This window comes from Siphateles boraxobius, unplaced genomic scaffold, assembly GCF_051911475.1.
Source record: "Siphateles boraxobius isolate OS27281-9 unplaced genomic scaffold, OSU_SipBor_1 8, whole genome shotgun sequence".
In the NCBI taxonomy this organism is placed as follows: Eukaryota; Metazoa; Chordata; class Actinopteri; order Cypriniformes; family Leuciscidae; genus Siphateles; species Siphateles boraxobius.
Window position 1 is genome coordinate 2,241,691 of NW_027509208.1, and position 23,926 is coordinate 2,265,616.

Consider the following 23,926-nt stretch of genomic DNA (forward strand, 5'->3'; position numbering starts at 1 on the left):
AAACTGTTAAAACACCTCAGCATCTTAATAAATAATCACACTGAAATCAAAAGGAAGCTCTTGTTAATATATGATTATTTAATTAAAATAAAACAAAGGCACATATTCCGTAGTATGTTACTAGCATTAAACAGCGCTTTTACCTAAAAATAAATGTAATACATTTGTTCATAATACTGTTGATTAGAAAATTATTGTGGTCCAATGGTTGTTTTTTTACTTCTTTATCATCACTGTTTAGATGCATTTATGAAAGTCCCATGGATATGAATAAGATGACAGAATTACTCATTTCTTCTTTCTCTTCTCTACAATCTTGACAAAGTTCTGAACATCCTCTGCCAGTAACTGCGGCTCCTCCATAGCAGCAAAATGGCCCCCACGGGCCATGGGAGTGTAAGTCTTGAGCCTACGGTATTTCTGTGTCACCCACAATTTAGGGGTGTGCATCAACTCATTGGGGAAAGAGGCCACACCTGTTGGAACGTAAACCGGAAGCCTATTGGGTGAAAGAGAAATAGCACATTAATTAAGTGATTTTGCATTATGCACTACCATTCAAAACTTAATTCTTTTTTTATTAAATCAATTCAGCAAGGGGACAATTTATGGTATCACGACAACTCCAGTGAGTTCACGTAGACCTTTTGTGTTGTACGTCACACGTAGGCTCACTATTGGCCGACGCTGGTCATGTGTGTGATGCGTACAACACAGAAGCACTACGCAAACACACTACGTGAACTCACGAGGCCCACAGAGAAGGAAATTAATAGTTGAAATAAAGTCGTTATTTTTGTTTTTTTTGCGCACAAAAAGTATTCTCGTCGCTTGATAAATTTAAGATTGAGCCACTGTAGTAACTTGGACTAATTTAATGATGTCTTTAACAACTTTTCGTGGGGCCGGCAAGTTTCAATCCCTGAAGAAGCCTATGGAGGAGTGATCCAGCTCTCAGATTTAATCAAAAATATCTTAATTTGTGTTCTGAAGACGAACGAAGGTCTTACGGGGTTTGAACAACATGAGGGAGAGTAAATACTGAAAGAATTGTCATTTTTGGGTGAACTATCCCTTTAAGCTTCATGTTAATCAGAGCCTGTATTTCTCTTACTTTGCATGTGGCTGGTCTAAGCCTTTGCTGAAGTTCTCTTTGTAGAAGCGCATGGAGGATATAATGCACCTAGAGGTCCAGTAGATCATCACATTCGTCAGTAGATCATCAAGAGAAAACTTCCTGTTGGGGAATCAACCGATTATTTAACTGAACACACATTTCACTGACTTTTAATGAAGCTAAACTTTAAAAAAAAAAAGTACTACCTCTCCAGCCCACCATCCTCAAGTTTCTTAAATTCAGGATCAGTCCAGGTTGAAAATTTCTCCAAAATGTAGGCAGCCAAACCAACAGGAGAGTCATTCAATCCACGGCCTGTGGAATACAGTCAAGCTTCAAATCAAATTTCAAATTCTGTTACATAAAACCAAATATATAACCCAATGGACCAATGTCACAACAGATTTATATGTGGAGTCTACAGACTGCAACAGTGCCCACCCCCTTTTCAGTGCCACTGGTTCTGGTATTTTTTCCATTCATTTTTCCTATAGGGATTTTTTGTTTTATAGTGTTCATTAAAAAGTTATAAGCCATGAACCAAACCAATCTGCTACAAGGTGAATCATAACACTACAAACTTTGATTTGAAGCATTGTTTTTAGAAACGTACACAAAAAGACATAGGCACAAGACTGAACTTAACAGCTTTAGTGAGAAAAAAGAAAAACTACAATTCCATGAAGCATTGCAAACAGCATAATCAAATTAAAATGACAGAGAAATATAAAACTTCATTTTCAATATATATATAAATCCTAGAAATATAAATCCTAAAATAATGTATTTGAATATTTGGGCTCATAAAAATAGAATATTCTAATATGTGTTTATTTAAATGAGGTTTAACGAGAAAGATGTTATTTTTTATTAGTTAGTTTTTCACGAGGAATTCCACTGTTAAGCAATTATTTTAAAAATAACCTGAAGTGATGTGGGCTGACGGCTTCATCAGAAGCACATATCATGGATTAACAACCTCGTAGCTCATAGTAGGTCTTTAAAGATTTATAAGTTATTGATCAATTTCACTATGGAGAAAGAATGTTTTTACTTCCACAACCGGACTGTTGCACTCTATTCAAAGATGCACATTTTTATCCATTTGATTCACTTTGAATATGTCTCTCACCTGCAGTGTCAGGTTTAGTGGATTGTATGTGCATGTATCCAGTCTCCTTCACGGCATTCACTACAAGCTTTTCCATACAAGGGAAAAGGCGTTTCACGTCATGTTCAGTGAAGCCAAAGAGTTTGGGGAATCGTCGACCAAAAAGTATAGACAACACCATGAGAAAGCCTGGTTTTGCAGGTGGAGCAAAGTTAACGTGGAGGCCTTTCACAGCACTACAAAGAAAGGTGAACAAAAGTACTTTTTATTTCTATACACATGATCTTCCTTTAATATATCCAACTTAATTTACTGCATTCTATCTGATGATTTCAATGAGATTAAATACTTTAATACAGTGTTTCTCAACCACTAGGGGGCCCCAAAAAGTCTTAAAATCAATGTAATTCTTTAAACATAATCTTAAATAAATGTTGATTTAAGTACCAAAGGTACATATCAGTTAAAATAGGAGGGCCTTTGAATATTGTCTTGGACAAAGTTGGGCCTTGAAGTCAAAAAAGTTGAGAACCAATGCTTTTATACATACTTGGGCTCCAGCTGGGTCATATTAGTGGTAATAAGCCAACCCCAGTCTCCTCCCTGAACGTAGTACTGGTTAAAACCAAGACGCTTCATCAGTTTATTAAATATGTGTGCTGCACATACAGAGTCAAACCCTGTGGAAAACACATTATGATAATATAAAATGTAAAACAGACCAATTTACATGTTTCACAATGAAATATCTGTTGGGTTGTGTTGTTTAGCACTTACCCTTCTTATGTGGGGCCTCTGAGAAACCATAACCAGGTATTGAGGGACAGATGACTTCGAAGGCGATGTCATCAGGGCTGGCTGGCTCCGTAAGCAGGGGGATGATACCATAAAACTCATAGAAGGAGCCTGGCCATCCATGGACCATCATCAGAGGAACTGCACGGGTTCCCTCTGGCAGGTTCTTCGGTTTCACGTGAACATAGTGAACATCAATACCTTTTTTTAATAGAGGACAATACAACACAGAACAACAATGAAATCTGTTGTAGTGTAGTATAATACATGAAACAATTAAGTGTAAAATAATAGGTCTGCCCTGGATGATATTTAATGAATAAAATCCTATTTGTTCCTTACTAATTTTGTGGTGATGATTCCAAAAATAGTGCCAACTCTCTCACTAAAACATGATGTGCATTTCATAGCATTTTTGGTTTCAACAACCATTTGTAAGGCGAGGAAGTCTTGTATCATTGATAAATCATCATAAAAACTGCCACAAAGACATGATTCCTATCTTTCTCTGAGCCGTGTTATAATTATTTGTTTAATTCTCTGCTGATTTCCACACGTATAACATTATTTTAGGCCTAATCCTGATACATTAGAGGTGAATGTACAGTGATTAGTTTATATTTTAATTTAATTTCATGTTTTACTACTTCCAAACAGCGTTTGGCAAAATTTGTGGGGAAAAAAGGTTTTGTTCATGTAAAGTTCTTCGACAGTATTTGAACACCTATTTGTAAATAGTTTTAAAAAAAAGTTAAAATATACATTTTATATACTTCTTTCTGTCATTAAAATGAAACCTTTGACATTTGACTGCTTTTGCTATTTTGATTAGTGCATAAAAAATCTTATTTTTCACGTTTTTAAAAAATAATGTACATGACTGAAAGTTTGATTTGAAAATTTTGAATTCAGCATCATCAAATTGTATTAGCTTTCTTTGGAAAACAGCAGCATTTTTTCCAAGGTGCAGAGATGTGTATTTCTCTCTATAGCTGTGTACTAGTTAAGACTCACCTTCGATTTTGGTTTTGAAATGAGGATATTTGTTCAGTTTATCCACTTGTTTGTTCCAACTAAAATCATTCCTCCAGTAAGACACAACCTTATCAAGGTATTTGGAGTTGAAGCCATAGTTAAACTGACTATCTTCAAGAGAAGGAAAGGAGCGGGTCTGATCCAGCCTGCGGTGCAAATCCTAAGGAATATAAAGGAGCTTTTTCTAAAGACAAATCCAAGAAGTATATCTCCACTGAAATAATTATTCAAAATTTTATTCTGATGATGACATCAGGATTTACCTCAATCTCTTCTGAAGTTGTCTCAACTTTAAACGGGCGGATACTATCGTCCTCAGGTCCTTGGAGACAAGCTCCCACACCCCACCACCCATCCTGAGCTTTCAGGACATTCTTTCTCCTCTTCAGGAATACGAGAGCAACCACTGCTCCGAGCCCCAATGCCACTGCCAATGTGTACATGGTTTAAGGGCCTGGGATAAAGCAAATGATAGTTATTATCAACTAGATTTAACCTGACATGTCTTGTTCAAGGGTTAATTGATGATAGCTAACTCATGGATCAGCCCTTGCAGAATATGAACCAGCTACCTTTCATTTCTCTAGGCAACATGATTTTAATGCATGCAAGAAAATGGAGCAAAGGTTTATTGTTGCACAACATTCCCAGCACGGGGATTAGGGTGGACAAAGCTCGGTGGTAACAACATGTGGGTCAGTGACAAAGCTTTTCTCTGTTTAACTCTTAATGCACAGTAAATACCATGTGAATAGCAGATGTAATCTGTGCTGTTCTAATTATGAATTATTCACAAAAATATCATTCGACATTACCTCACCTGACAAATATTTTTTTATGCAGTTAAATGATAAAAAAAAAATATCTGAATAATAATATGTAATCTAACAGGCTAGATGATTATAGTGGAATTATAGCAATAGACTGAGCTAAATTATTCTCAATCTTTATCTTGAAAGAAAATAAACAATGACTCGCTACTTGCAAATCCATTTACCCTAATAAAGTTATTATTAAAAGCTGTATAACAATGAAGTTGTTGCATATATCAGTTTTATTTCATGAAAACATTTGTAAAAAAAGAACTGAGCTACCTCAACATCAGGGATAGCAGCACACTAACAGTATGTTTTTGTAAATGAACATTAGTTAACAAAGTAACTAGGTAAAACATGCAAAAATGCCATGATTAATAACACCAGACATAATGCCCACTTACCTCAATGTAGCAAAGTTGCTGTGTGATCGTTTAGCAGCAAGACGCAGTAACATCAGCCCAGTGCACTATGGGAAATGTAGTCACAAAGGCGCTGTGCTCACTTCCTTTCACTTATGGAAAACCTTTTACAGTCTTTGTGGAAAACACGTCTGTTATTCTGTCCTGTGAAATTTGTTTACGTCCTTCTTTCAGATAATAGTGGTGGTTTTATTTTAGTAAACTGCATACCAAGCATTTTTTACATTTTTCACATTTCGCGATATTGTATTTTGATAGTAGGCTAGGCTAGTTATTATTATGACCCTGTAATTAAGTTAGATAATGGTTTCAATACGTTCTCTTTTTAAAATAAAAACATTAAAAAAGTAACAAAAATAAAAGTTTTTTTTTAAACTGCCAAACATTTAACTTACGCAAATTGTGATTGTTCATAGAGCCCTTTTTTCAGGCTTTTATAAATAACATTAGCTGTTTTTAAACGGCTCTGGTGTGTGTGGGAAGAACTGAAAGCGTTCTCACTCGCGAAAAAAAAGACATTACTGAAAAAAACAACTGACTGGAGTGAAGCAGTGCGCGGCGCACACAGTCTGACAGGAAGACACAAGAGTAAAACCCGTTTGTCTGACTACAAATTATTTCATAACCTCATTTACACAAACATATTAGTGTCACAATAGTATTTTAGGTGAAGGTTACATGCAGTTGCGGAACGACAACGCTGAAAACCTGCTTAAGATGCTTTCTCCATTGTGGTACGGTCAGAACACATACTAAAAGGTATATTCAATGTGACAATATGTGCTAGACAAGTTTAGTAGCCTACATTTATAACTGTGGTGGGCAGTGGCGTGCACAGACCTCCTCAGGGGCAGGGGCGGAAGGAACAAAAAACACACAAAAAAGAAAAAAAGAAGAGTTGTTTGTTTTCTTTTTATCATTTATTTCCTTGGCATTCTATGAAAAGATGTTGATACAATTAGAATGCATTACACATCAAATGAAAATAGGGAAATTATTACAATATTACTAAATATTATTAACTTTACCAAACAAACAGTGAGAATCAAGATTATGAGATTATGAGGAATTCATGTTTAGTTTTGTTGATGTACTTTTTTATGTATGTATTATATGCATATAGTGTTAGCTTCATGAAATCAGTACCACTTTACTATGTTTCATTAGTCAAATTTGTTAACATGAACTAATGAACTGCACTTATACAGCATTTATTAATCTAAGTTAATATTAATTTCAGCATTTACTAAAACACTAAAATCAAAAGTTGTAATTTTGTTAAAATTAGTTAATGCACTGACTGAAATAACATGAACAAAAAAATAACAGGTGTATTATTATTAACTAAGATTAACAAATACAGTAACAAATGTGTTGCTCATGGTTAGTTCATATGAATAAACAACACATTAACCTTATTGTAAAGTTTTACTATGAAAACAAGATATATATTCCTTACAATTTAGAGTTGGACATGGACTTAAGATTTCATTTCACTAGATGTATTTCCCCAAGCTAATAACACTTGCCTTGGATAAAAACGAATGATATTGTCAGACTCAGAATGCGGCTGAAATCGAATTATACTTTTATTTTAGTTAAGCATAACTCGTATATGCTGCCGCAACTTTTTTGCGCATGCGCTACAGGGTAAACTCCGCCTACCACATCATCTCCGCCAAAAAAAAATGTATATATATTTTTTTGTATTATTATTGTAAGTGGCAATAGTGTATAAGTGTATTGTTATTGATTATATTATTTATAATTATTATTAGCAATTATCAGAGAGGGGCACAATACATTTTGAGACAAAAGGGGCAGGGGCTTGTCCATCTACCAACACTGAAGTCCTAGCAAATATAAAAACAAAGGTTAACATAGTTTAAAAAAAAGATTAAAATTATGTTAGCTACTGTGCACAAACGTTGGGTGTCAGCATAATTATCAGGTATTGAAATAGATTAATAATTGCTTTTTAATTTAACTGTAAAAGCATTGTTAAATGTTTGTAGACTGTAATGCTGTTAGAAAGTAAGAGTAAAATGAAATAGGATGAAAAAAAAGTGAGAAATTTATTAAGGTTCAATGTACATCATGCATAGACATACAAACTAGATTACAATGAAATCCTAAGAAATTAAGAAGGTCCTGTTTCAAAATGTATTCCCTTGAGGTTGGTGTAGTTAAAACCCACTTTTTCCAAACATTAAATAATAGGCAGACCAACTGAAACAACTGTATAACCATTACAACATTGTCCGACCTCCGGAATAAGAACCCAAATATCACCATCTTGTATAGGATGTATCCTCTTGTCTTGGTGCTTGCTCTTCAAACAAGCATAATCTTGAACATTCTCAGTATACAGTCAATAAACATCAACCAAACTCCATCTCCATCCTCCTGTAGATTCATCTCTCTTCAGTGTCAGTCAGATTGAGTAACAAACAACTGTCCAATCCCAACAGGTCCTTTGATTCATTCAGTCCGTTTCCATGGATCCACTGTGGGTCTCTTTGGAGACCATTAATCTCATCAACTTCCCATGCAGTTTCTCAATCTTCTTCACGTCTTGGGCCTGGTCAGTCTTGTACTGTAAACACTAAGAAGAAACGTACAGTGAATCCAACATGATCTACATAAGACCATAAACAAAACAGTCTTCTTGCAAGGGCTAAAAGCATACATACCACAGCATCATCTGTGACCTTCATACAGAGATTTCCATCACAGTGTCGATATTTCAGAACCACTCTGACCTGAATGAACAACATTAACAAGACAGTTACAATGATTCAGTAACTTACATGTAAGGTTTGAATACTGAAGTCTTTCTCTGGCTGACAGTATCATTTTCAGGCATTCATAAACACGATATTGTGTTTGTACTTACAGACAACAATTCGAATTCGCTCTACAATACATTTGACCCAATTTAAGTTTCTTTTTGACTGTAAAAATTATGTGCTTGTAGCCGGTAGCCTAAAAATAAAGGTTGTTTATCAATTACCTTCATCGGGTCCGTCAAATAAAGTTTTTCTGCAGCTCGCGCAAATTCTTCCCATGTCTGGTAATAAGGCATGATGTAATAAATACTAAATATAGGGTATTTTGGTAAATACTTAAGAGGCGTAGCAATATACAGCTGTTAGAAGTAAAACCCAGGTGGCATAAAACATGGCCACTTTGAGTCGTAGAAAAACGCACTCTGATTGGTCGGCAGTTAAACTGGCCAATATAAAACATGCACACTGACGAGTAATCACTACGTAGTGTACGTGGTCGGATTTGAGGATTGTGATTGGTTTATAGAAATAGAATGAGCTGCAGAAACATAGTAGAAATAACGATTAGGATGAAAAGAAAGGCGGGGCTTAGTAGCCGTGTTGTCACGTGGTACCTGTGACATTTTAAACCACTAGTCAGGGCGGATCAATCATATATGAAAATAATATTATGGACATTGTTAAATAGAATTTACATGGTTAAGTTAGGTACATAGGCATAGCCATTGGAACAACAGATTTTAAACGATTACACATTCTAGTTACAAATGAATTTAGTAAGACATGACACATGACGTCATGTGATTTGAATGCGCCTTAGAGGAAGTACTAGGCTTGTTCGACTTGAACCGGCGCTGCACAGACCGATCGGTTGATGACATCAAAGTACCGCGAGAGCGATTCAAAAGCATAAGGAACAGTCTGCTCTCTAATCGCTCTCGCGGTACTTTGATCTCATCAACCGATCGGTCTGTGCAGCGCCGGTTCAAGTCGAACAAGCCTACTGTCTATGGGTATTTTGAGCCACCATGCGCTTCCTGCTGGTAAACAACCGTATCCAAGGCAAGCACTAACTTCAAATATTCCCCGTGAAAGGCCGGTGAACGACAGCTACACTGACGTGTTTAGTCAGAGGAATATAAAGAACTGTTATTTTGAACGGTTAATTCATTAATTCAGAATAATTGGGACATGTTCCCCAATCATCTCGATGGCAAAAAGTGTCCCAATTTACCGAAATACATGAAATACAGTGTAATTTTCAAATTTCGAAAAGCATATAAGCAAATTATAAATGTTTGTTAATGTTTTGTTTTTTGTTGTTGTTAAACTGCTTTGGAAAGACATGCATTTTTGACACGTAGAATGCACAACTTAAACACAGAATTAACCACTAAATATGGTCTTAAAGCAATGGCATAACCGATACAAAAACTACAGGGTTCCTGAGGCTCAAGGACGAGAATGTTTTAGCATGTGTACCAAATTGTATAAGAGTGCACCGGTAGATGGCAGTGTAGACCTTTTTTTTTTTTTTTTTTTAAAGCCTGGAAATTTAAACCAAAAATTCAAATTGTATCTCAAATTCTTTCCCTTTCATTCTGCCTTCAGTCATAGACCCTAGTCACATATACCCAAATATTCATATAGTTCATTCAGAGATGCATGAGTGACAGTGGTAGTTGATCTGGTAACTGAGATGTGGGGCCCAAGTCGCAAGGTTTGAACAAGCACACCATTGGCTCTTTTTATGAACAGCTGACAGCACACAGATTATAGTCAGATAACATTCACTTATCAATTGTAAAGCATCTTCTTAATATGCTGAAGGCTTGAATGAATGTGATCAAATGTACTATCAATTATAATCTTTAATTACATTTTCTGCCCCCATTTTTTTAGCGATAATACTATAACATAAAATACACACACACACACACACACACACACACACACACACACACACACACACACACACACACACACACACACACACACACATAAATATGTATATAAAGAGAGAAGTAAAAAGGAATATATATATATATATATATATATATATATATATATATATATATATATAGAGAGAGAGAGTTTAAAAAAAGATGGTACCTATATATATATATTCAGTTTTACCTTTATCTTAATATTTTACAAGTATTTTATTTGTCTAATATGTATCATAACTAAATGCCTGACAAACTATCATATGGGGGCGTGACCTGTGCGTCCCTTGCGTGGTGACGTAGGCCAGTAAAGCTATGCGTCTGTGCTGTGGCTGTAGAAGGGGATCCCAGCGGCACGTTGCCGTTATTAGAAGATCAGGCGTTTGCAAGACCAAACAGAAAATTACATTCTCACTTACATTTTTTTGTGCTGCAGCATCCACATACAGCTGCAATGCGGTAGATCATGTAGATCTAGTTATTTTTTTTTATTTACTTTCATTTTTATTTTTTACTTTTCGCGATACAAACTCTCTGTGGTCCTGCAGCGTTTCATTCATATCTTTTGTGATCAAGTGCGAACTTTGCAAACTCTGAAATTATATAACGCCGAAAAAATAGCGCGGAAATCACCATGAGGTAAGTAAAATCTAGTTTAATCTCAACCCAAAGGCATTTATGCGCTGCTCTTGTTTGGGTAAAAAAATTATGCGTGGCTATTTGCGCACTGCCTATAAATAATTCATAAACTAACTGTTGATTAGATAAATGGTGTTAATGATTTAGATTTTCATATCATTTTGTACTGCAATTCATTTTTAGTACTGTTAAAAGTAATAATTTAAATTTTACATCTAAATTGATCAATTAGTACAACCAATTTGAGCGCCTGTATAATTGCATAACGTTACTTAATATGGGGTGTGAGGAAAAGACGCACATATATAGGCCTATCTGCATATGAAGTATCATGCAGTTCAATCAATGCAGCATGGCAATGAATTTGAGAGATCTTGTTTGTTTAGGATGCATCATGTTAGCATAGTTGAGCTTATGTGACTACTTTGACACTTCTGTTCATGTTATAAAGAAAATGACCATAACAATGTTCTAACACCTTGGCTTCATTTTAGAGGACGATGCCAATAATAATCAGTCATTTCCCTGCCTTTATTATTAGATTGAAATATTGCTGTTTTTTTAAAATGTATTGTCGTTTGACATTGATTTAAATTGTGTGTGTGTGTGTGTGTGTGTATACACACACACACACTAGTCATATGCTGTTTGCTAATAACTGTTTGACTAAGGATTGGATCCATTACATTACATTGTGATGTGCATGTTCCCAGTGTCTGGTGATCTAGTGAGAGCATGTGTTAAAATGTTCAAGCCTTGCTTTGATTATCAGAATAACTTAAGTATTTCCTCCCACACTCCCACTGAAGACATATGACGAAAGAGCCAGCTGTTGGCAGCCTTCAGCAGAAACAAGCTGCCCTTAAAGCAGAGTTTGGATGATATGACATAACCTTCCCCTTAGGTTTAGATTAATCTCTTCTGTATTATTTGGCCTGTCGTCCCACGAGCCGTGGTGTTGAATAGTAAAGCACCTCAAATGTACGTGGGTTGCCTCTTCTGTCAAAAACAGGATTGTCTCCCGCTCGGGAGTGATTGAGCGGAGGCGAATGTTCATGTTTGTTAGCTATAACAGGTGTGGTTTGTGGGATTTTAAGACCCAGACAGTTCCCTCTTACTCATCACGATCATGTGTTGGGAAGTGTCAAGCTTTTAACTGTGTGACACAACTGCAGGTTTATTATGTGTATGAGGAATTAACCTAATTGTAAACACCTATTGTGAATCAAATTCATTCATTTAGGACAAAAGTTTGGATACACTTGCATGCATTTGTTTCTCGTGATCTTGCAAAATGCCTGGGCATGAATTTCTGTACACAGCTAAATTTATACATTTATTTAGTTTAGTTCATTTTTATGAATAACTCTTTTTAAATGGTATAATTAGTGAATGAAAATTATCCAGTGTCCATTATGCATATGACTCATTCAGTATGCTGTAAAAAGTGCAATTTCCATACTTCCATCTGTGTTCCTTAATATTGAACTTTTTACATTTTTTCTGTAGCTGTGAAGAATGAGTAGTTGTCAACTTGTGACTGGTAGTGTATACTTTAGGTTAGTAACTAAATGTAATCAACAACCTGAAAGGCTGGTTTCATGATTTCCAAAATTCCAGGTCAGTAACAATGCTGTCTGGTTCATAGATCATGAAAGTGTATTTCATTTCAACTGAATAAGTCATTTTTGTTTTTCATTAGTGCATGTTAACTGAACTCTTGAGCACTTTTGTGAATTTACAAGCAAATTCAAATCAGGCTCCTCTGATCTTTAGGCCTAATCAAGGCTTTCTGAGTTTGTAGATAGAAATGTGTCCTTATGAATTCATCCGTATGCTCTCGCTTTATCTTTCTGCCATGAGAAAAGACAAGTCCCCTCGGGATATTCATGCCTAATCAGAACAGAATAATATGCGAGCGCAATTGTATTGAAGGGGCCATTTAAACTTTTCCTTTTCTCCTTATGTAATTACTCTCTTTGGTAGAGATACTGTGTCTACTTAATCTACCCCCCCCCCCCCCACCTTCTCTCTCTATTACACCCTGTCACCTATTCTATTTTCCATTTCATCTCTCATTTAGATACAGAGCCCTCTGTGAAAGTTTTTTATCATTGACGTCAGTGGCTCAGACTCATCCTGTTGCACTCCTCTCTTAACACCACATTGTTTCTAGAGGAATTTAGATAAAGCAAAAGCAATCAAGAATGCATTTAATCATTGTGGATTACCACTGATTTGTACTTTGTTTAAAGCAAGTTCATAACATCCTTTAATATCTGTGCTTTGAAAAGCAGGTTTTGAATGTGTTTGGTTGACATCATTTGGCTATACTGCAGGCTTCGTTACACGCAGTGTTGCACTCTAAACTGCATTATATCTTTTTTCTGGCCTGTTTCTGTAATGTTACATAGAGAGATTTGAACTGTTGATGAATTCAGTTTTCTCTTTGATTATCACAAAATGGAACATAATCATGCATCAGTCTAAATTTTTCATGGTTATTTAGGTAACATGCTTCAATAATGACACATTTGCAATATTAATAGATGATCGATTATACTATAATTTCCTCCTAACACTCATTGTTGATAGTCAGTGAGACATTGAAGCATGACTTAGCTAGCAGTCACCTTGAAACTTAGGCTTGCTTTTTGGTAGGCATAAATCAGATGGCTTAGGTCGGATCATTGTCTTGGCTTGGTCTGTGTTTTAGAAACAAGGTTTTGGTTATAGCCTTGCTCCCTCTTCATCATAGATATCTCGTGCTATCAGACATAAAAATTAACTAGACAATATAAAGAAAATAAAAAGTGCTTCTGACTGAGTTTAAAGCAAAACATTGTCTGTTAGCTCCAGATATGCATGTGATTGTGAAATCTAACTGGCATGGCTTTGTAGGTCCCTTATGAACAAATCACTCCATGTTTGACTGCATTTGAGTGATCTTCACAAATCCTTTACCGTTGCTGCTCTTATAAATTCTGTCACTTTGGAGTTCATTTAATTTTGCAAGGGATGATGATGATCTGCCATCATGATTCTCTGCATGTTGGATCTTGAATGAACTGATTCAGTGGCAAGCAACAAGTTGAGTGATTCTGATTACCTCTTATGCCCAAGTCTTCTCCCAGATGCTTTATAGGCCAATAAGCATTCCAGAGTGTTCAAAATAGGCTTGTCATGAATGGGTTTGATAGGATCTATAGATACACTACAGTTCCTATTACATTTGCAGAAGAACTTGTTTGTTGCACATCACCTTTTCCTCCTAAGGTCTGTTTTACAGTGAACATGCAGTTGTTAGTTACTTGGGTTAAGTTAAAATTATTTCTGGGTTACTAGTGCAGAATATTTGTTGAAATATTGCCAAACCCTTTCCACCTTATGTGTCACATAAGTGCGGGCACGGACAATTGTTGATTGAATGTGTCTGGCTTCTAGTTATTTTTAGCTGTTCAAAACGGCTTGTTATGCTGCTTGATATTGCAAACTGGATGGCTGAACTTAGCATTGGGCTTGACTTGCAGCCCATGGGCCCTTCCCAGTAGGGGGCCCCACCTTTACCTGTTTATGTTTGTTTGATTTGTTCAGTTATATGCTAGTCAGAAATTGTTAGCCGCATTTCCACTGTAGGGCCATTGCGCGCCAGGGCAATAAACGGGCCAACCGGGACTAAAACCCTCCAACTGGTACCTAACATTATTTCACATAGAAGTACACATTAGCTGTTTTAGATTTGTGGTAAACTTTTACAATATTTTCTAAATGTCGATAAAAAACTATTGCAAAATGACAGCATTTGTTATGCGACTAAAACAATATTTTTCCTCTTGTGATAAGTCATTCCAAAAATCATGGCAATGGATGTTAGTATGTTTAAGTTTATCGCAGCCACTGCACTAGCCATTATTTTTAATCAAAGGACACGAATGCATGTTATCCAAACATTAATGGCAAGGAAAGCCCCTTGTACCACTAAGCACAAAGCATTATAAAAATGAGCTCAGCACCGAAACAGAAACTCTTTTTGCTCCTATAGAAGCTTGCTTGTGTGGGCAGTGTGAACTCCCTAACCTATTAATTTGGATAACAAAATAAATATGAGCTGCTTTTGCGTGTGGCATGTAACCAGCCGAAGTTCCTCACGGCACCTGGCTGACTCTACAACATGTGGGTCTCTGAAGTCTTGAGAGGTAGCAGGAACTATCTATCTGCCATATGGGTTTACTTGGGTTTCTTTATTTTCCTTATTTTGTTTCCTTTGCCCATTCTATAGTGCTCACAGTAAGCACCTGTTCAGAGTCTGTGAAAGCGACCATTGAGATTTTATTTTTCATTGGAAAAATGCTTTTGTTTTTGCCCATAGCTTTTTGTCTAAAGTACTCTAGTGTTTGGCTATGAAACGTATGTTCTCTGTTGTTTATACCTTAAATACCTTCTTCTCAATCAATGAATGTCATCAAGTGATTGAGTGATATTCTACCCTCAGTAGTCAGTCCAAATATGCTTATTTATGGATCTGAGAAAGGCTAATAGTGATCCATCTTTGTTCTAAATGGGACGTCTTTCTGTCATGAAGTGAATGCATTGTCTAACTATTGCATGATTTCTTAATTTAAACAACTGCATATGCTTGTATCCCTTAATGAGGACTGGTCATGAATGGGAAATTTGTGTTCCATGCACCCTTTTCCCTTTTTTTGGAGGAACTTTTTTATGCGTTAGCACTAGAGGAATTTCATTTGTTTCACTGATTCTCTCTCCATTTTTTTTTGCATTGCTTCTGTTTGATTCATTTCAATTTGACGTCATAATTCCTAGGTCTAAAAATCCTACTTTGGAAAACCACTTATGGGAACTGTCACATGACCAGTGCTCATGTCTCAAGAGTATGGGAATATGGGATTAGGCATAAAAAAAAAAAAAGTTTGGTTCCGGTTGGTTGTCAGTTGAGGTCATGGGTCGGTAGGGACTTTTTTTTTTTTTTTTTTTGTCCAGTGGCAGCAAGTGATAGAAAGGAAATTATTCACATTATTTTTTTAGTTTTTATTTACTGTAGCGATGGAAAAGCTACTCTATTTTTTCATAACATAGCCTACCTATACATGTACTCTACTACCTTGTGTGTCCCAGCATGTTACACATACACACACTGATTTTAAATGTGTGCGGGGGGGGAAACGGGACGTCAGACGTCTCGTGAGTTCAGTGTTGGAAAGATCAGTTGTTTTAACCATTCATTAAAACGAATCGGTTCAAATGAGTCATTAGTTCGCGAATTGGACGTGTCATTATCGGACGTGTGCGCGTTGTGTGATTATCACGGCGGTTAGGACATCCCACAAGATTTGTGTCATCATCACAGAAAACATTTCACAATTCCCACCCAGCGGTAATTCAGGAAAAAAGAAATCTCCGAATGCTCCACATGAAACTTTAGTCTTCCGACCTTGCCATCGTGTCGATTTTTTTTCATTAATATGTGCGAGGGAGAGAGATCAAGACAGTGCTTAGTTTTGAGACGGTGAAGCTATACGTTCGCCTGGCTCCGCGGAGAGAGTGCGCGCGCGCGAACGGGGCTCTCTCTCTATCTCTGCTCGTTCAGTTCATGCGCCCTGTCACAAGCGCAGCAGTGCATCTACATGACAACAACGATGTGTGAACGCCCGTGGCTGCCTCGTTTGTTTGCATTGCTGGAGGACAACAGGCTAAATACGGTTCTGTACAAAAACATAAATTATAGTTCACCTCAAAGTTTTTTATTTGTATATTTATTTACTTTGCATTATTTCTTCCCCAAGCTCATAAAATAAATTTGGGTCGCACATAAATTGACAGGGTCGGTCGGAAACCGGAACCAAACAAATTTTTTTCTTATGCCTTAGCTGGTAGTGATCTGTTTTTGAAGTGCTAAGTCTGTTGGATTGATTCACAAGAAAATTGCAGGAGAGTGCTGGTGAGGTATAACCTGGTGGTTAGTTTTGCTTATTTGTGATCTTTCCATCCAAACATAATGCATTATGCATTAAAGCCTTGGGGCTCATCTGTACTTCGTATGAAAGGAACAATGCTAAAGTTTTCCACCTCTTGTAGGTTAAATTGCAGTCAATCAGCAGTCGTTAATCAACAGCTCTAGGTGGAAAAATTATGCTGGGCCTATTTAGCTTTTTGACTTCAGGCAATGAAATGATGTGTGAAAAATGGAGCTAAAAAAGCTACCCAACACTAAATCATTAGCTGCTTTTCCACCGTTTGGCCAAACAGTTATCGTTGCTTAACCATTTAATTCCATGCCAAACCAGCCCAGCCGATACCGATATGGTTTAATTTTCCTCTGTGGGGCTGAGGACGGCGCTTTTTGGAATGCAAATGCGTCAGTTTACAGACGATATAAGATGTAAATGGTGACCGCGTTATGGAGGATAATCAGATATTTATTTTAATTTAATTATTAATTTGTGTTTACGTCGCTTAAGTAGTGCGCTTAGCCAGCTAGAGAGAAACTGACACTAGCCAGGCAACAGACAAGTGACCAATCCTTTTTTTTTGTGTGGTGTTTTTGCCTTTTATTGGATAGGACAGCCAGACAGGATGCGAGGTGAGAGAGGGGGGGGGGGGATCGGGAAATGTCCACGAGCCGGGACTCGAACTCGGGTCGCCCAGGGCACAACGGCGCTACATGTTGGTGCACTTGCCCATGAGGCTATCGGCACAGACAAGTGACCAAATCATGAGTGGCGATGTCACAACACAGTTAGCCAGCCATGCTGAGAATTTTGAGCCGAGAACGGTTTGTGATCGTTAGAGTTGTCAAAAAGTACCGTCTTCGGTACCAAGTCCGTACTGAAATTTAAATATTGTGATGCTTTGAGTGCTGTTGAGCAGAATCGTAAACACCTCTGATTGGCCATTGTGTTCACATGCTCATCGGATATGTCTGTGATTGGCTACACTGATTGTTTGAGAGCACCCGGAAGTGTTTGAAAGTGTTTTTAAAAGCAGGATCAACAACAATCAACAGTAATCCCCAATATCTGCATTCTTTTCAGAGTCTCTGCATCAAAATGAAGCTCTTTTCATTTCGAACAGATACAGCATCTGCATTAAAGATGAAATGTATGTGTGTGTGGGTGCATATGGTTTAGAAATCTGGCCAGCTTCCCTCATCTTGTTTTCAAGATGGCTTTCTACACAGTACAACAGCAAGCGACGGATTCGTTACTGTTGTCGTACAGCATCCTTTCTACCACTGTCCCTCTGTGAGCTGTTTCTGTAGCTGGAACGACTGTTCAGCAGGCACTCTCCCTTTAGGCTGCTGTCACTATGAAAGGACACTTTTTCGATGTGAAGTTTGGGTTTGTAAGAAGCTTAAGGGGCAGCGCGTGGTGCTTGCATTTCTCCTCTGCGGAGGAGGACACGGATAATTACTCTAATGTGTAGAGTGTTGAAACAGCTGTGAATGTTATCACAACACAGAATTCTGATGAGTTTGCACAGTTGTACACCCATCTCTAAGACGACTTGGATAAGGACTCTCTTTATCAGGAAATGCATTCTCAATGCATTTTCAACATCCTTCAGTATTCAAAATCAGCAGTTTTTAAAAGTACCTGATTCTAATTGGTCAATTGCGGCATTCAACAGTCAGATGTTTCCTAGTACTCCCTGTCATCCATGGCAATGGCGTATATCCGTCTGAGTAACTGAAATTGACGCTACTTTCACATCTTATATCACACCACAACCCTCTACGCACACCTTAGCAATAGAAGCCATTGGCTTTTTAAATATCTGAAGGTACATTTAACATCAGTCGATCAAGCATTATATCATGATAATCAAGCACTATTTAACGATAGAACTTCAGTAATTAGAACTAAAACTTGGTAACCATGTATGCATGCATAGTTGTAATTTTAACTGAACTTAGGACTGGTGATGGTGCTTAAGATATTGTTGGTCATTTCAGGATTTCTGTAAAAAAATAGATTATTAAATACTATATACAACACACTAAGGATGAGCTGCAGGGTTCGTGGATATTAATCATGTTCAGGGGCGTCGGACTGGGGGTAAAACCAGTACTGATTACCAGGGCCCCGAGGGGAGAAAGGGCCCTTGAAAAGTCTGGAATATATTTTATTTGGAACATAGGGGCCCACCAGGACTGCCTATACATAGGGTCCGGGATCTTGTGCTACGCCCCTGATCATGTTATCAGCGTTCAACAGATTTGCTGAAATCAAAACGGGGACGATTATAGGTGAGCGCTGGCCAATGAGATTGCCGTTTGCATATTAGTTCCGCCCACTGCCGGAGAATCCGGCATATCTTCTGCTTGTTCTTAAAAGGTGAATAATTCCAAGTGAACTGTTATTTGGACAGGAAAATACAACAAAGAATGTAGTTTACATGCAGTACGTCGATTCTGCGTGGTATGCAAGAGACTCACTCTCTGCGTCGGTAGGAGAAACACAATGCTCTCAGAAAAGTGATGGTGCTTCGTGCTCCTTCACACTAGAGTTTGAATACAAGTACACTGCACATCCTTTTGAGCTGATTTGAAATAGTATACAGATCGCTTGACGAAGAGAGAAACTCAAGCGCTCAGCGAGTGAAAATATATCAATTAGGGCTGAACGATTAATTGCATTTGCGATAATATCGCGATATGATGAAATGCGATTTTGTAACCGCAAAAGCTGCGATTACACTGGTCATGTGACACGCGAGAGAAAAGCAGTCTGCAAATCAAGCATCAACTTGGCACGCTACGCATAGGTCTGGCATACAGGAAAGAACAGTTTATTTTTTATGTATGTGATATTGTGTTATTTATTCTCTCTCCAACAAAAGCGACTCATTGGGTAAATGTACTTGCATCTCAAAATGCTTTTGACGTAAAAATTAATGTAAACACGGTCAGTTATATCTTAAACCAATAGGACAAACTACATTTACAATTTCAAAAGAGATATGTGCATTAGTGTGAATGCAATTTATCGTATCTAAACTGAGGGGGGAAAATCACTCCAGCTCTTGAATGGAAAACGTTCAGACAGCCTACTTTTAAATACTGAAAGCACTCTTTGTTTATTGCTTCTAATGTTTTTTTTTCCTCTTTATTTACTAGCTTTTATATGTTGAAGCTATATTAGTTTATAGTCCATTTAAAATTCTTAACATGTAATTGGTTTAATAAAAAAAAAAAATATATATATATATAATATATATATATATTTAATGTATGTATATTTACACGTAATTAAATACATAATTTAAGTGTAATTAAGATTAATTAATTAATACGAAAAAAGTTAGATCGGATCATGAGCTGCCTAAAGATTCCCATCCCTACTGTACAATGATTTATTGCTTGTCTTTGTCGACTAATACAGAAGGTAAAGAACTTAAAGTAATCGCATATTAAATCGCAATCGCAATATTGGTTAAAAAAATCGCAATTAGATTATTTTCCATAATCGTTCAGCCCTAATATCAATGCTAAACTTATACTTGGCCTCTAACACACACACTGGCGAGTTAAATCTAAGAATGTATTAGCCAATGGCTAATGATAGACATTTAGTCGTCCATGTGAGGGATTTGCACAGGGTTGCACAACTCGTTTAAAAAAAAAAGAAAAAAACAACTTGCGCCATCTTGCATCTCAATTATTAGCTGTACTAAAGATGATCAGAATGTAAAAATGTAGTTATCGCCCAATATCCAACTAGGATGCTTTGGCAGCATTGAATGAAATTAGAATTTGTTGATGCACTGATGCCTATTAAAAACAAAAGCAACTAAAGCTGCACAATCGATAGAAGCTTTGAAGGTTGAGAGGCAATCGGTCCGCATTCCTTGACGCCAGGCTCCCGATGCCCTACATAATATAGTGCCCTGCTATTGTGAATAAAACATTTCCCTTTTGTGAGGGCAACAATAGAGCTGGACCCTGAAACTGGATTGTTGGACACTGGCTGTAAAACCTTCTCTTGCTTTTGTGGCCGATTAACAAAACAGTCCCGACCATAGAGGAACCATCAAACTGAAATTTTCCCCCTCTTTCTTTATGGTTAGTCGGCTCTACTTGACCCCCCCCCCCCCCCCCCCCCCCCAAAATGCACTTTTTTCTCTCTCATATGTTTCATTAATGTGAGAGCTTGTCTCTAGTTAGTCTTTTTTAATCTTTCTTTTTGCCCTTTTATAAATATCGGATTCGGATTGAATGTAAAGGATACATCTGCATTCCCTATTTAATATGCTTCTCGTGATCCTTCAGCCTGGATGCCATGCAGCAGCTCTGTGTCATCACATGTGCTTCTGAAAGATCTGAGCACAGCCTAATCCAGCTGCACGATTGAACCCAGCAGCCCGTCTGTTTTTCTGCCCACCTCAAGCTGTGCCATTCACAGCACACCAGCCAAGAGAACATCCCTGAAAAAAGCATAAGAAAACAGCATCACGAATGACTTAATCAGACTTCTAATGGCACTGCCTGCTTATGTACGTAATAATTCAGAGTTAGATCTTCACAATGCCACAAGTTCAAAAATACAACCAAGTCATTCTCATCTTAGAGATAGTTGCATTTCGCATAGTTGTTGCTGTGTTAGTTGTTTGCTGTGACAATTTTGAAGTTGAAAAGCAACATCGAGTCACACATTTAATGTGTTTTCTTCATGATTTCTCATGTCCATCCTTTGCAAGAAGCATAGTTTTCTGTTTTCTGAGATGGTTGATGTGCCATGAGATTGTGAGCTGTTTTTGTGAGAGAAATCATCTTTGGAACGACTATCTTTATTACAGGTGTGTCTCGTTGTGTATCATATATCTGTGAAATTGTTGAAGGGTTGACTAGAGGATTTGACCTTTTAGGAGTTTATGGTGTGATATCTCTCTTTCTATGATATTTATCTTAGGAATTACTTGTTTTTACTGTGCTCCAGTACTGTAATATGAGATTGGCCATTTCAGCACTTTTCAGTTGAACTGGTTGATGATGCCTTTAATTGTGCGTGTGTGTGTGTGTGTGCGTGCGTTTTGAACCATGACCTGCTTGTCATCTCTGTTAAAATATCTAAACATCCTTAAAATGAGAAATTTACTTGAATCTTGTTTGAGGATATGAATTGAATTAAGTAGCCTATCTTTTTCTTGGTACTTTATTTCTTGTTTGAAGCCTAAATATAGCAATGTAGTGGGGTAAACAACAAGAAAAATAATTTGCTGGTTCAAGAAAAATGCTTAAGATATATTGTCTGATAGGTTTAGTTTTAACTTCTTAGATTAGTTTTTCTTCAAGTAAATGTTTTTTTGCTTTATGGATATTTACTGGAAAGCAGGACAAAAAGAATGTAAGTAAATTAACATTCATATTTATGAATGCATTGTTCATCCTGTCTTCAGCAACCCCCCCTCATTTATCTTTCTTCTACATTGGAAACGTGCCCTTGTTTACTAGTTTCACGTCCTTTCCTCCCATCAGTCTCTCTTTTGTGCACACTGGTTATCTTTATAGCTACTTTTTGTACATCAGCTAAATGAGTATCGTTCTTGTGAATGTTCTAAGTTGCAAAATGAATGAATCGAACAACCAGCAACTTTTGCTCTTTATTTCAATAGAGTATATTTAGTGTTGATCTTGAGGAGAATTTCAGACAACCGTGATTTAATGCACTATTTAATGCTCTACATGAAAAAACACACATTTTCCTGAGGTTGACTAGTGGACAGAAACAAGCATATGTCAGCCCCGGGCTTAAAGACACTTATTACAACAGATGTTGTGACTGACTAATGTAAGGCTTTTGTGTTGTAGCATTTGTGTCTTTTCTGCACATCAGGATAAAGAATACTTGACCAATCGGCACCATGTTTTTCCCTGTCACATTCTCTTTGGGGTTCAATAAAACATCCATTCTTCCATCCATGCTGGGCAATTTGCATCTCTTCATGAGCACATTTCTTTTTCAGAGTTTCACAAAATCTTCAGCGTTTTCTAGCCCATTTTGCCCCTTTTGTCTGTAGTTTGGGATCTCTCAAGGTTTATGTACTAAACAGGTGGTCTTTATGTTGACCCATCTGTCCGAAAGAGGGGGCAGCTGTCCTGCAGACGTCGTTTTTATTACCCCTGAGTGTTTTTCTTGCTGTTTTCCTAGTCTGAGAGTTATGTTACGTTACTGCTGGTACTGGGATTTCTGACCTCTTTCCTTATTATTGTTCCTGGGTTTGGGTGTGTGCCGAGGTCAGTGGGACATGCTCTGCACCTGCCTTATCTATTAAGAAAGTGACATGTTCATGTAAACTCCACCCCTTCAAAATGCACTTCTTTCTCTTTGACCTTTCAGAGGAAGCTCAGTTTACATGATGTTTCATAAATCAGGTGAATCTTATGAAAGCTGTCAAGAAAGAAAAAAGTTTTTTTTTTTTTTTAAGAATTCTTTAAGAATTTAAAGAATTTAAGAATTTTTAAAAATGTTTCAAAAACAATATCAGTTAAGCACAATATATATATAGCCACAATTACCATTACCATAATACAATTTTTATTTTTTTTACCCACTGGAACAAAACAATTATTAAAAGACATATAAAAAATTATTCTAAAAGATTGTTTACTACTATAGCTACAATTGAGGATCAGGGCTGAAATTATTTTGAGTTATTATTATAAAAAAATGTATACCCTGAATATGCTATCTCCTTAAATGTTACCAACACTGACGTTAGGGATGCACAATACATTTTTAACAGAGCCCGACCGGTACACCGATATACACTCTACTGGTGTAGAGACAGTGTTAAAGCCCATTCCGCCTATAACACTACGTTACAACATCAAGCTATATAAAACACATTTTGTATAATGAGTAGTTTCATGTTTAGTACATTTTGCTTATTTAAAATATTAAGTAAAAGTACTCTTATGGAATTAAACATGTTTTCATTTATGGTATTATTACTTTTACTTTAGTATCATACTTAAAGGTACAATATGCAGGAATTTTCGCCACCAAGGGTCGCTAACCTCTTACAATAACAAAGGCGTATAATGATGACGTATATTCCACATTAAGCGTAAGTATGGATCTTGTCGTCAAGCTGATGGATCTTTTCTAGATGAGTGAATACATTGATGTTTTTAACATGACTGTGGTGTGAAGCAGGGCGCGATTGCTAGACGTATACCAGCGCCACACACAACGCGAGTCCTGTGGATAAAGGAGTAAGGACATTTCATTCTACCGA

The 23,926-nt window shown here is 37.0% G+C and overlaps 3 protein-coding genes across 6 annotated transcripts in view; 1 reads left to right on the forward strand and 2 right to left on the reverse strand.

The window, feature by feature from the left end:
- Positions 1 to 60: 60 nt before the first annotated feature.
- ephx1 (epoxide hydrolase 1, microsomal (xenobiotic)) lies at positions 61 to 5,400 on the reverse strand. Its single transcript, XM_077220462.1, has 9 exons — positions 5,278 to 5,400; positions 4,322 to 4,512; positions 4,038 to 4,218; positions 3,006 to 3,224; positions 2,779 to 2,908; positions 2,250 to 2,464; positions 1,324 to 1,432; positions 1,115 to 1,237; positions 61 to 499 (listed from the first exon to the last, which is right to left on the reverse strand). Exons 2-9 carry the CDS (start codon positions 4,499 to 4,501, stop codon positions 289 to 291), a joined length of 1,368 nt encoding a protein of 455 aa, XP_077076577.1. The 5' UTR covers positions 4,502 to 4,512; positions 5,278 to 5,400; the 3' UTR covers positions 61 to 288.
- Positions 5,401 to 6,196: 796 nt separating this feature from the next.
- srp9 (signal recognition particle 9) lies at positions 6,197 to 8,486 on the reverse strand. The gene is made up of 3 exons (XM_077220463.1): positions 8,309 to 8,486; positions 7,989 to 8,057; positions 6,197 to 7,900 (listed from the first exon to the last, which is right to left on the reverse strand). Exons 1-3 carry the CDS (start codon positions 8,378 to 8,380, stop codon positions 7,781 to 7,783), a joined length of 261 nt encoding a protein of 86 aa, XP_077076578.1. The 5' UTR covers positions 8,381 to 8,486; the 3' UTR covers positions 6,197 to 7,780.
- A 1,840-nt stretch (positions 8,487 to 10,326) lies between these two features.
- Positions 10,327 to 23,926, forward strand: part of enah (ENAH actin regulator) — a 106,726-nt gene continuing 93,126 nt past the window's right edge. For 3 of the 4 annotated variants that reach the window (XM_077220183.1, XM_077220189.1, XM_077220191.1), the window contains exon 1: positions 10,332 to 10,669. In XM_077220183.1, coding sequence (XP_077076298.1) covers positions 10,665 to 10,669 — 5 coding nt within the window. In that variant the 5' untranslated portion in view covers positions 10,332 to 10,664. Of the gene's footprint in view, positions 10,670 to 23,926 lie in introns of all 4 variants that reach the window. The other variant, XM_077220181.1, reaches the window with a different exon arrangement.

Excerpts from the sequence above, each read along its gene's own strand:
- ephx1 (XM_077220462.1), bottom strand. The coding sequence starts at position 4,501 with ATGTACACATTGGCAGTGGCATTGGGGCTCGGAGCAGTGGTTGCTCTC. Across the intron at positions 4,219-4,321 it reads CAACTTCAGAAGAGATTGAG|GATTTGCACCGCAGGCTGGA; the intron begins GTAAATCCTGAT and ends TATATTCCTTAG. Across the intron at positions 500-1,114 it reads TTAGACCAGCCACATGCAAA|GCTTCCGGTTTACGTTCCAA; the intron begins GTAAGAGAAATA and ends TTCACCCAATAG.
- srp9 (XM_077220463.1), bottom strand. The coding sequence starts at position 8,380 with ATGCCTTATTACCAGACATGGGAAGAATTTGCGCGAGCTGCAGAAAAA. Across the intron at positions 8,058-8,308 it reads ATTTGACGGACCCGATGAAG|GTCAGAGTGGTTCTGAAATA; the intron begins GTAATTGATAAA and ends TTGTTCATTCAG. Across the intron at positions 7,901-7,988 it reads AGGTCACAGATGATGCTGTG|TGTTTACAGTACAAGACTGA; the intron begins GTATGTATGCTT and ends GTTTCTTCTTAG.